The sequence below is a fragment of the Sinocyclocheilus anshuiensis genome, unplaced genomic scaffold (genome assembly GCF_001515605.1).
Source record: "Sinocyclocheilus anshuiensis isolate Anshui unplaced genomic scaffold, SAMN03320099.WGS_v1.1 scaffold5087, whole genome shotgun sequence".
Classification (NCBI taxonomy): Eukaryota; Metazoa; Chordata; class Actinopteri; order Cypriniformes; family Cyprinidae; genus Sinocyclocheilus; species Sinocyclocheilus anshuiensis.
In genome coordinates, this window is record NW_015557498.1 from 9,814 (window position 1) to 22,030 (window position 12,217).

The 12,217-nt window shown below is 37.1% G+C and overlaps 1 protein-coding gene across 1 annotated transcript; it reads right to left on the minus strand.

Moving 5' to 3' along the window:
- Nucleotides 1–4,036: 4,036 nt before the first annotated feature.
- Nucleotides 4,037–9,094, minus strand: emc8 (ER membrane protein complex subunit 8). The gene is made up of 5 exons (XM_016474826.1): nucleotides 8,658–9,094; nucleotides 6,804–6,880; nucleotides 6,646–6,715; nucleotides 6,454–6,548; nucleotides 4,037–4,784 (listed from the first exon to the last, which is right to left on the minus strand). Exons 1-5 carry the CDS (start codon nucleotides 8,862–8,864, stop codon nucleotides 4,625–4,627), a joined length of 609 nt encoding a protein of 202 aa, XP_016330312.1. The 5' UTR covers nucleotides 8,865–9,094; the 3' UTR covers nucleotides 4,037–4,624.
- Between the last annotated feature and the right edge of the window lie 3,123 nt (nucleotides 9,095–12,217).

Here is a 12,217-nt window from a genome sequence, read left to right on the forward strand (position 1 = left end):
TACTTACAGTCTGTGAGTCAGAACAGCTGGCATTGTGGTCTACTCTACCAGGAGCAGGAAACAGTCCTCCATAAAATGCAGCACACATCTGAATATTTTGGGTTGAACTGTTCTGGAACAGTGTTGTGAATACAACTTAACCACTGAGTTTCGCTTTCACAACGAAACACACGGCAGAGTGAGCAGAGGTGGGCGGGCTTGAGAACGGAGCGGCCAGCGGATTCGATGAAGGAGCGTCCGGCGGGCTTGCGGCAACCACGTGATGACCCTAGGCTGGACTCCGCTTCGTCCACGGTGAAAGCCGATCCACAGAGCGAAGTTGATGTTTTTCCTCAGCGACCAGCATGGATCAGCTCTAGGCGTGACGAAGCGGATATCGTCCTCTTTTGGAAGGCCAAACAAAGTAGTTTCACTTTCACAACGAAACACACAGCGCCTTCACGACATGGCGGCGGCGGCAACAATACTACAGTGAGAATAAAAGTTACACCTTCTTTCTTTGCGTGAACATTTGGGCGGCGTTATGCAAATCTTCCCACATCGTGACGTAGACATGTTGGGGGCGTGTTAGAACGAGCCGTTTTAGGTAGGCGTGGTTGACACTTAACTTTTATAAAGAATATCTCTTTGGATTTGAGACTTTAGTCTTTGCAACTTTACAGATCTTCTTTATGCACCAAGAGCTTGTAACACTCCAAAGACAAAGGAAAAATTGAAATCGCATCATATGACCCCTTTAATTGCGATGTGTTGTGAGCTTATGTTTGCTTTTTTTTAATGTCGTTGTGTTGTGAGCTTATGTTTGCTTTTTTAATGTCGTTGTGTTTTGAGCTTACGTTTGCTTTTTTAATGTCGTTGTGTTTTGAGCTTACGTTTGCTTTTTTAATGTCGTTGTGTTTTGAGCTTACGTTTGCTTTTTTAATGTCGTTGTGTTTTGAGCTTACGTTTGCTTTTTTAATGTCGTTGTGTTTTGAGCTTACGTTTGCTTTTTTAATGTCGTTGTGTTTTGAGCTTACGTTTGCTTTTTTAATGTCGTTGTGTTTTGAGCTTACGTTTGCTTTTTTAATTTCATTGTGTTGTGAGCTTGTTTTTTTGTTTATTGCATTGTGAGCTTATGTTTGCTTTTTTAATTTCGTTGTGTTGTGCACTACTGGGTCACCGTACGCGCTGCCGCGTACCTTTCTTGAGGCGTTTATGCACTGATTTGTTGCGCCATATCAAAGAGCGTCAAAGCGGCATTTATTGTTTGAATTTCCTGAAAAAAGGACATAATTTGAAAGATTAAACTTTGTTTCTTATTAAAAGTAACAATATATAAAACTGGAAGTGTCAGGGTCTGGCGTCTGGTGTTCTCCCTCTCACCAACAGAGGTCGCCATTTCCCATCCTCCCGGACTCCTTTTCCGTTACCTTGACTCCACACACCTGTGCACACACTCACACACACAGCTGTTGCCCATCCTGAGGGCTATTTATACGCCTTCCCCACGCCTCTCTGGGCGGATTATTAATAATTGTTTGTAGTTGTTAGTCATTGTTTGTACGGGACTGATGCAAGCTCTACGTGGCCGTATTGTGTCAGAGTCTTCTGTTTCTAGCCTGTGTGTCAGTCTTCTGTTTCTAGCCTGTGTGTCAGAGTCTTAGCTCTGTTTGTTTTCGGTTTTGACTTTTGTTTTCCCCTGCTGTTAAATAAAACCTGCACTTGGACCCAGACCCCTGTTTACACGGTGTTTTGCCTAACCGCGCCGTGACAGGAAGTTTCTAATGAAGTTCCGCTCGTCCAGTGGTTAAAACAATGCAGTATTTGCTCGGTATATGCATACCGAACCGAAAGACCCGTACCGAAAATTTTCGATACGAATAGGTGTACCGTTACACCGCTAGGATCTGTTTAAATTATTACGTTTTGCTATGTACAGGTCTATGTCTTTTGAATTAAAGTGCGCAGTGAACTCTGTTGCCTTGAAACTCATGCTGGCATTATTCATTTCATATGGTGGCAGAAATGGGTCTCGTGACGTCAGGAGCTATATACAATCTCCTGTCGGCCTTGCTCGATACTAAAAAAAGAGCGCTTTCCGTGTGCACGATTTGAGATGGAGTGAAAGCTATTTTGCGCTTTGCATGTCAAAATGTCCGTCTTGGTGAGTTTACACTAAACCCAGTCAGTTATGTCTTAAGTGAAAATAAACAGTTAGAAAAGTAATCGAATGCTAGTCAGTATCTGTGCATTCCCTAACAGCATACTGTATAAACCTGCTGCTGTCTGTCATCATCTGTTAATCAAACAAAATGAGAGAATTATTCACTGCTCGTTCATAACTTTATGAATCAATTTATGTTGAATTTATATGGTGAAGTCTATGCAGTGCTTTATTTTTACATGTGATTACTTGAATCAATTTCTGTATGTAGGCTATTATTGGCTAAATTGTTTAATTGTTAAAATTGTTTTTTATGAACGCACATTATTTTTTATTTATTTATCTTAGATCAGTTTTATTAATTTGAACACATCTTTAAAAACATATTTGTATAAGAAAGAATAGTAATTAATAGTCTCTTATTGGCCTATTTAGCCAAGACTTCCATAGACAAAATTAGTCCTGCAAATGAATAAAAGTACACATATTATACACTTAATATTTAATGGTACTTGATCATTTGTAACTGCATTTAGTAAATTACATTTTTAATAAAACATCTGCACTTGAATTGTAAAAAAGTGCTGCAAAGTACTGCATCCACTGAAGTACGTACAACCATTACTAAAGCCACTTTGGTGTGGAGAGTGACATTTGCCACTGAAATGTTATTCTTATCCTTTTTTTTTTTAGACATTTCTATTGGTACTCCAAATCTGATACATTTAACTCTTTTTCCCATAAATTTTTACCTTATGGATATATCCAATCAGTTCCCTTATGTTCAGTGCTGGGCAGATTATGTTGAAATTGTAGTCCATTACTGATTACAAATTATGTAATGAAAATTGTAGTTAATAACAATCTATTAGATTACACATTTTAGGTAATATAATCCGACTACTTTTTGATTACTTTTAGATACTTTATGACCCAACTCATTTATCACGTAGATTTGAATAGAATTGTTCCGTACCATATTGACTGAAAAATATAAACAGAAAGAAAATACATTCCATTCTTTGTTATTAACAACTTTTAACATCATATTACACCAGGGTTTCCCAAACTGGGTGTTGTGAAGGAACTGCAGGGGGTTCGCGAGTTGATGAAAAGCTAATAATTAGGTTAATCATAAAACTGTTAAAATAATAATTAATACAAAAATGAAAAAATAAAATAAAAACAATCAAAATAAGATACTTGAGCACTAAAAAGATGAAATATTTATTTAACTTGTGTCATATGACCATCATAGAAATGTGAACATGCAAACGTGTTGTTAAATTATTGAGATATTAACTTAAAATGTCAAGGTTACTTAAAGTAACTATTTTAAGTGAAAGGGGTTTCAGATTTTAAATAATTTTTGTCCAGATTTCTAAAATCAACAATAAATGAAGGTCACTCAATATGATAAAGACAGTATTTCACAGCTATCTGATTATGAGTGTTATGTAACAATGTAATTACAAGTACTTAATTTTTGGAATCTGATTACGTAATCCACATGACGTGATCAGTTACTACTCAGCTCTGCTTATGTTCATGCAGGTAGTTCATAAACTTAACTGTTAAACTTAGTCAAACTTCCTCAAACACAAAGTGTAATGATATGTTTTGCTTTTATTTTCAACCATAAAATGTTTTGCTTAAAAAAAAAAAGTTTGCATGCTATCTTTCTTCAAAACAATCGAAAATGCAATGCAATTTATGATTTTTAAGCATTACATGACTGTACAAATACTTTTGGGGCCACCGTATACTGCTTTAATATATTGTTTCCCTATATGATGGAGTGTTTCAATTATATTTTGCTACTGCACTACAGCCAGCTGAACTCTCTGAAAAATTTGCTTAAAGTCATTTGGAAAAGCAAGAATGTTTTTTTTTATTCATTTTTATAAAACTTTACAATCATAAAGGCCTCATACCTAAAGTCTAGTCCTTTATTTACCGAAAAATCTGAGCCAAAAATATTTATTCTTCCACCACTAGCAAATTATTATTGGTCAGCTGCAAACATAAAAGCAATCTCTTTTTTATAAATCAAAATATTAATTTCTAAACTGAAGTAAGATATTTTCATTTGAGCAATTTAAGTAGTTAAGAAAAGTAAATAACCATACCTGTAATTGAAACTAAAGATTCTTACAAAAAAAGGGGGAAAATCATCATATTTATCAATTAGTTAAGTTAAATAAAACTAGTCCGATAGCATTCAAAATTGTACAGTTGAGTCTTATACAAACTATCGCATGAAAATGGGTATAAAACCTATTTGACATCGGCTTCCTGGAGTCACCTCAGTGTTTTCAAACATGACGATGCAGCACTTACAATGTTCCATTTCCGTTCTTAAATCTTTCTTCTCAGTGAGAGAGCATGTCACTAACAGTACTGATTATCCAGCCATAGCCAGATATGCTTCCCATTTAAGCACTGATGGTTTGGTTAGGTGGACAGGATCTCTGAATGGCTTCAGCATAGATGTAAGACAGATTTATTGATCTCAGGGTTGGTCCAGTCATTTCGTAAGTCATCCAGATGGTTGTCAAAGTCTACGAGACTCTCGTATGATTTGCTTTCTAGAAGAGCTGCTGTGATCTTCTGTGCCTCTATCCAATCCTCAAAGCAGTCACTGCAATTTAAAGAAAGTTAGACAAAACATTAAACTTCTGTTTTTAAGCTTTTCTGCCTTTTAACAGTCTCATTATGTGACAATGACATTAGACCTCCATTGTTATGTAATTATTTTATGAGTTCATATACAGTATGGCAGTAATGAAAGGTCAAGACTGGGTCACCCACTCATAGTACATGGACTACTCTTTTTGTGTGTGTGTTTTCATCTAAAGAAAGGAATTTATATTAATTTTTGGGTGGAGTATCCCTTTAACCAATAATATTAGACATGAACAAATAAAAGCATTTTAATTTATGAGGCATCAGTGCTCAGCTAAACAATACATTTGATGTTGGTAGTGCAGAATGTCAGTGTAAACAGAATGGGTCACGTGACGTCCGGAGCTCTATAGTCACTTTGTGATGTGCTGGAAGAAATTTGACTGGTGCAGAATCTTGCCCCCTTAGAGCAGTCCAATTAAGAATATCGGTGTTAGACTAAACAAGTCCCACACTGGTCGGAAAATCCTATATTTGAGCAGATTTTGCAATTCATTTTGAGCCGTCTTGTTATTTGGTGTGCGATTTAGTCTGGCAGCGTGAGAAAATGAGACAATGGTTCTCATTTCACTGCCCATGACTTATTGCAGACCCCCCTCCCCTACCCCCAAATAGCCAAAATGAGACAAGTTTGCATCCCTGTTTGACGTTTTTACTCATTTCAAAGCTGCTTGACAAACAAAACAATGTGTACCAATTTTGTTCTTAAAACTGCATGCTTTAAAGGGGTCATATGACATTGCTAAAAAGAACATTATTTGGTGTATTTGGTGTAATGCAATGCGTTTATGCGGTTTAAGGTAAAAAAAAAAAAAACATTATTTTCCACACACTGTACATTATTGTTGCTTCTCTATGCCCCGCCTTTCTGAAACGCTTCGATTTTTACAAAGCTCATCGATCTGAAAAGCGAGGTGTGCTCTGATTGGCCAGCTATCCAGTGTGTTGTGATTGGCAGAATACCTCAAGCATGTGACGGAAATGTTACGCACCTTACCATACTGTGATACCTTGTCCTGGTGCGATGAGACAAAACCAATAAAACCTATTACAAACGAGGCATTTGTTTTATCCAGTGGGGACATAATTACTGATTATAATGACTTATACTGTCTTTTTACGCATTGCATTTGTAAATACAACTTAACCACTGAGTTCTAGTTGTGACCGCTTTTGGAAGGCCAAACAAAGTAGTTTCGCTTTCACAACGAAACACAGCGTCTCCACGACGACGTGGTGGCAACAATACTACAGTGAGAATCAAAGTTACGCCTTCTTTCTTTGCGTGAACATTTGGGCGGTGTTATGCAAATCTTACCACATCGTGACGTAGACATGTGGGGGCGTGTTTAAATGAGGCGTTTTAGGAGGGCGTGGACGAGTCTTAACTTTTATAAAGAATATCTCTTTGGGTTTGAGACTTTAGTTTTTGCAAATTTAGGGATCTTATCTATTCACGGACAGCTTGTAACACTCCAAAGTGAAAGGAAAACTTGAAATTGCATCATATGACCCCTTTAAGTGTATGGAAATGATCAGCGTAAACGTAACGCAAGTAAGTGATGACAGAATACAAATTTTTGGGTGAAATATGATCGTAACGTTACAAAATGAACTCTACTTACGTGCTTGGCTCTCTGCACTTCCACTTGTTATCATGATGATCATAGATGAAGAGAACAGGCACAAAACACTCCATTGTGAATCTGCTGTTGTCCAACTAATGGTGACAAACAATGCAGTTTTACTGTGTAGCTATATGTGTGATAGGGCTGTAATATTGCTAATTTAAAAAACCAATGTAATATGTAAATTACCATAATCATTGCAGCCTCACTGAAGTTTTCTGAGATTCTGGCAGCGACCTTCTCAGCCACCTGGTTTGGTCTGAAAAGTTGGAAAGATCACAACATTCCACAATCTACATACACCACATACATATCATGCAAAGCACATTAAGAAGCCCAAATTTTACCTGGCTTCCTTTATACGCTCATTTGCTTGATAATAGCCAGCAATAACATACTTGTTCTCTTTGCACCATGTATCAATCTGAGGAAAGAAAGACATTACATCTATAAGTGCACCAAAGTATTGGGTTCACATGACTTTTTCATCTGAGATTCACACAGTATACTGATTACAGGGATAGTTCTCAGTAACCTGATTACAGGGATAGTTCTCTTGTCCTGCTAAAAAGATCAATGGTTTATGCTGAACTAGCTGATGGACTGACATAACTATGCTATGCCCCAGTAAAACTTTAAGGTAGGAGGATCGTGATAGTTTTGCCAGTTAACATGGTGGGGCCTCAGTTCACCAACACATTTGATTGTGACAAGCTATTTGGTATGAGCTAGTGATCTGAAAGTTGCAAGCTAAAATCACACAAACAGTGAACCATGATAAATCACCAATTGTGGCTTTGGTCAAGACACTGGAATAATGGAACTAATTGAACCCCAAATCTGCACCAAAGTGAATGAGAAAAACTGTAACTTTACCAGTCACCCCTGGAAAATGTTACTTTTCAAATCTCTATTTCATAAGAACAAACTGTGGTCAACGATGTTCCAAGAAAGACTGAATCATCTAACAAGCATGTACACTGAAATTGACATACTTTTGGAAGTTGACTAGTGGTTAAACGGATCGTAGTTGATCTGTGCGGACCAAGCCCCACGGTTCGGCACGCATGTGATCCGCGGATTAATTGCAAAATTTAACCTTAATAGAGTATAAGTTTATAATTTGTTCGTATTTACACAAGCAAGCGAATTTTAAACAATTCCAGAGAGAAAAGGCGAAAGGGAACTCGATTCGTTACTCGCGCGCTGTTCTCTACGCGCACAGCCGCGCACACACATGAAGCGCGCGAACACCGAACTAAATCCTCTTCTGAATCCTCTGAACAGACGCATCAAATTATGACAAAATACCCATCTCGACAATCATTCAGGTAAACGCAGTCTGTTATGTCTCAAGTGAATGAAAACAGCTGAGAAAGAAATCGGATGTGATGTGTATATCATTATATCGGATCTGTGCATCAGGTCTTAAAGGGACAACGGCCTATAAATACTGCTGCTGTCATTAATGATCATCAAACAACAAAACAGCTGTGATAAAAAAAAAAATCTATATTTAATTTATACAGTGAACACTATGCACGTCGCATCATCCAAGTGGATGCTTCACACTGGTGATGGTTGAGGAGAGACTCATTCATTCATATCCAACTTTACCAGCGTACATACCAGTGACATATACTACAGCAAATCTCAACTGCTTCATTGTTTATACCGTCGTTAAATATTAACAATATTATCATCCATCTCTAATCTGCTCTAATCTTGGTAACCCAAAGGTTGTGAGTTCGAGTCTCAGATCCGGCAGGAATTGTAGGTGGGGGGAGTGAATGTACAGTGCTCTTTCCCACCTTCCACATGTCACTTCACTCACTTAAATGGAACTATAGTGCATTTTAAGACTATTTTAATATATTATAAACATTAACAAAATGATTTTCTATAAATCTGCTTTGAAACTTATGGGTAGCCTATTGCAAAATAAAAATGACTCGACTTTTTACGTGATTTCAAGTGAACCATTTGTGAGTATTTTGTGGATTGATTAATTAATTATTCAGACCGAACTGTAATCCGGTTTAACCTATTCATTGAAAAGAAACGACTACAAATAATTATCTACATTAATAACTTTTCCAGCCCGGGAAAACTCAATATTATTACTCCCGGTTATTTCCTAAATTGTGAACGGGGTAGCCCAGAATCTATCTCCACAACTAAAATTATATGAATCGTCTTACCAATGTGAGTGCCACCTCCAGCATGGGGGCTAACGCCAAAGCCCCATGGAACAGAGGTACACAATCCACGCACAACACGGAGTCTCTTGGGCTGTCCTTCTTTTTGTGTTTCTCAGCCACCAGCAGCCCGTTAACGGCGCAGTGAGGGTATTTAGCAGCATGTAGCAGCATCTTACAGTACGCTTGAGTGGTCAGTTTTAAGGACATGTTTACAGATCTTACTGTGATCAAACCCCCTATTCCGCGAGAGTGTCTTGATGTCGTGATACTTTGGAATGAATCACTGTCTCAAAATTATGACATCTGATTAGAGTCCCTCGAACACGTTATTCGCTCATTACTACACGTCAACCATCACCTCCATTCTGGATCTAACATGCACAGCTGACCCTGAACCGGCTGGTGTTTCCTGTATGTTCTTCTTCTTCGGTTTTATGGCGGGTCGCATCAATGTTAAGGTGCATTATCGCCACCTACTGTATTGGAGTGTGGACCAGAGTTTACCCTTTCATAACGAGTTTCCTGTATGTTCGAGAAGGGTGTTCCTACACAACCGGAGGCTGCAGTTTCAGGACCGCAGTTCTAGGACCCTATTCTTTTGTAACAGCGCCACCTACCGAATTGGATAATATACCGGAGGCTGCAGTTCCAGGACCGCATTTCTAGGACCCTGGTGGTTTAGTTTGTAGTAATGTTTGTACATGTTGTTAAAGATATTGAACCTCAGGAACATTTTTTTTTATTTCAATTGTGATTTTTGATTTATAAATGCATCAGATGTTAATTACAAAATGTGTAATACCTGCTTTGAGTTAACAATTTTAAATTTAAATGAATTTACACTTAAAATATAAATGAAAAATGTATTTCAGTCTTTAAACAACTGAAAAAAGTGGAGTACCTTAAGTCTTAGTTTCTTGAAATATACTGTATATTGATTAGCCCCCTTAAGTTACTAAATTTACTCAGCTCCTCCCAGAGCTCCTCCCCGACTAATGCTTAGTGCTAACTGCTAACAACAGTGGTCTGCTTTTCCTGTCACGGAGAGAAAAGCTACTGGATGAATTACTTCAGGGGTTATTAAATAATATCTGGATGCAGCCATATGTGATAAAAGGTCTCCAGCGTGCATGTATGTATAGCGCTGTGATTTTAATTGAATCATGTTGCAAAACGGACCAAATGCAGTGTAATTTTCAATAAAGGCAGAAAACCGCAAACTGCTCGTCTGAATTTATTAAAGGGGTCATATGATGCGATTCAAAAAAAGGTGAAGGCTGATTTTAAAAAGATTACAATTTAATAACAGTGTAACTGGCATTGATGACATTTAACGGCATTAAACCTCATAAACACATTTCATTACACCAAATACACCAAATAATGTTTTTTTTAGCAACGTCATATGACCCCTTTAATACAATTGCTTCAAAAAATTATAATTGATATATATAGTGTATATAGGGTTTTATTTTAATATTTAATACAGGGTTTCTGCAGGTATCATCAAATCTAATTTAATGCTTTTTAATGCCTTTTTAAAAAATGTTTAATGCCATACACCAGTGTTTCCCAATCGGGGGTGCAGTGTAAAAAATCCTTTTTTTTATATTTTTAAACTGCTAAAATGTTCCAAAAAAGCATCTATTATATAATATCCATTTCTGATGTCGCCAATAATTAGAGATGCACCAAAATTCCGGCTGCCGAAAATGAATTCACCGCTCAGGTTTCACTTTCACGTGGTTTGACGCTCTGCATATTATCCCGCTTTATGCATGTGCACGCTGCTCAGTCGTGAGCGCTCCACTCATATACCGTTCATGCTCATCGGAACAGCAAAGTCCACTCAAAAATCGAGCCGACAGGAAACATCTATGTAGTACAGTATTGTTTCTGTTTGCAATAGCCCTACTGTAACATGGTCTGGTATATGGGCAGCTCTGGTAACACTGCCCTCTCACTCACAGATCTACTAACCGCTATGTTATGCTCACGTGTTTATCCCGCTCTATGCGTGTGCGCTCCGCTCAGCTCCACTCATATACTGTTTGTGCTCATCAGAACAGCAAAGTCCACTCAAAAATCGAGCCGACAGGAAACATCTATGTAGTACAGTATTGTTTCTGTTTGCAATAGCCCTACTGTAACATGGTCTGGTATATGGGCAGCTCTGGTAACACTGCCCTCTCACTCACAGATCTACTAACCGCTATGTTATGCTCACGTGTTCTGATAATAATAGCTTTCTAGGACTAACATTATTTGTATAATTGGTAAAAAAAAACACTAAATCTCTTAATAGCCCTACTGTTAGACCTACCTGAAAAATTAAAAAGCAATTTATTTCATTTGTAGGCCTATCGTTATTTTTTATTTGTGCTATCATTAGTAATTTCTTTATTTGTTCTTATTTTATTACTGACTGCTTACTTGTCATTTTTTATTCAATACAAAGTTTGAAATCAATTTATCTCGTGCTACTACAACAAAATTACCCCACTGTAAAATAAAAAATACACTGAGTGAGCAAAACTTTGTGAGATAGCTAGTTATAATGGTTTGCATAATGTTTACATATGAATAAAAGCCTACATTAAAATCTCTCATATAAATTGGTCTCTTCATTAGAAATTAGCCTACTGATTGCCACCATTGATGGACAAAATTTTTTATAATATTAAAAATATCTGTATGACAGTATATTCTGCAGTTCTTCCCTGCTGTACCGAATATCTATACTTTTCAAAGTATCATATCGAAGTTAGAAATTCTAATATTGTGACAAAATAAATTTTGTAGAGTGCCACAAATTTGTTAAAATTTCGAAAAGGGTGCTGCGACTTTAATTGCACTGCAATTAAAGTCTGTTAAATCGCTGATGCAACTAAAACGCACTATAAATGCGCACGCGCACTAGTCTAACCTACTAATGTTAGGTGTTTTGTTTGCTTTTCGTGATATACTAGATAATATCAAATCGCACATCGTTAAAACAACAATTACGATATTATCGCAGACCATGCATATCGCACACCACTATTAGATGTTATATTGCATTGTCTTCTTATCGATCCACCAGTTCACATTTAAAGCATGTTTGCAGGGTAAAAACATGGGTCGATTTTCGCATTGGTCTGAACTCTGAACAAAACAACAGTTTTATTGAAAATGCTCATTCATTCTCTGACAGCAGGTGGAGCGTTTGGTAGAAATATTACTGTTTTCCCGGTAACAGCAGAACAGAAAGCGACGCAGCACCGGACTTTGAACGTGCAGCGCTCGTGTTTATTTCATGAAATCATAACATTAGCCTTTTGAAGTTTAATCGTCACATTCAGCCATATCGCAATTCTGGTCTTTCCGTCCCCAAATTTAAGACCTCTTGAAATCATAATTAAGGCTTTCTTGTACAATTTAAGACTTTTTAAGGCCTTACATTTGATACAACTAAATTTAAGACTTTCTTAAGACCCGCGGAAACCCTGATGTAGGTTTAAAATTCTACAAAAGACACATTTAATGTCCAAAAACAATTTTTTTTTTTTTTTTTTTTTTTT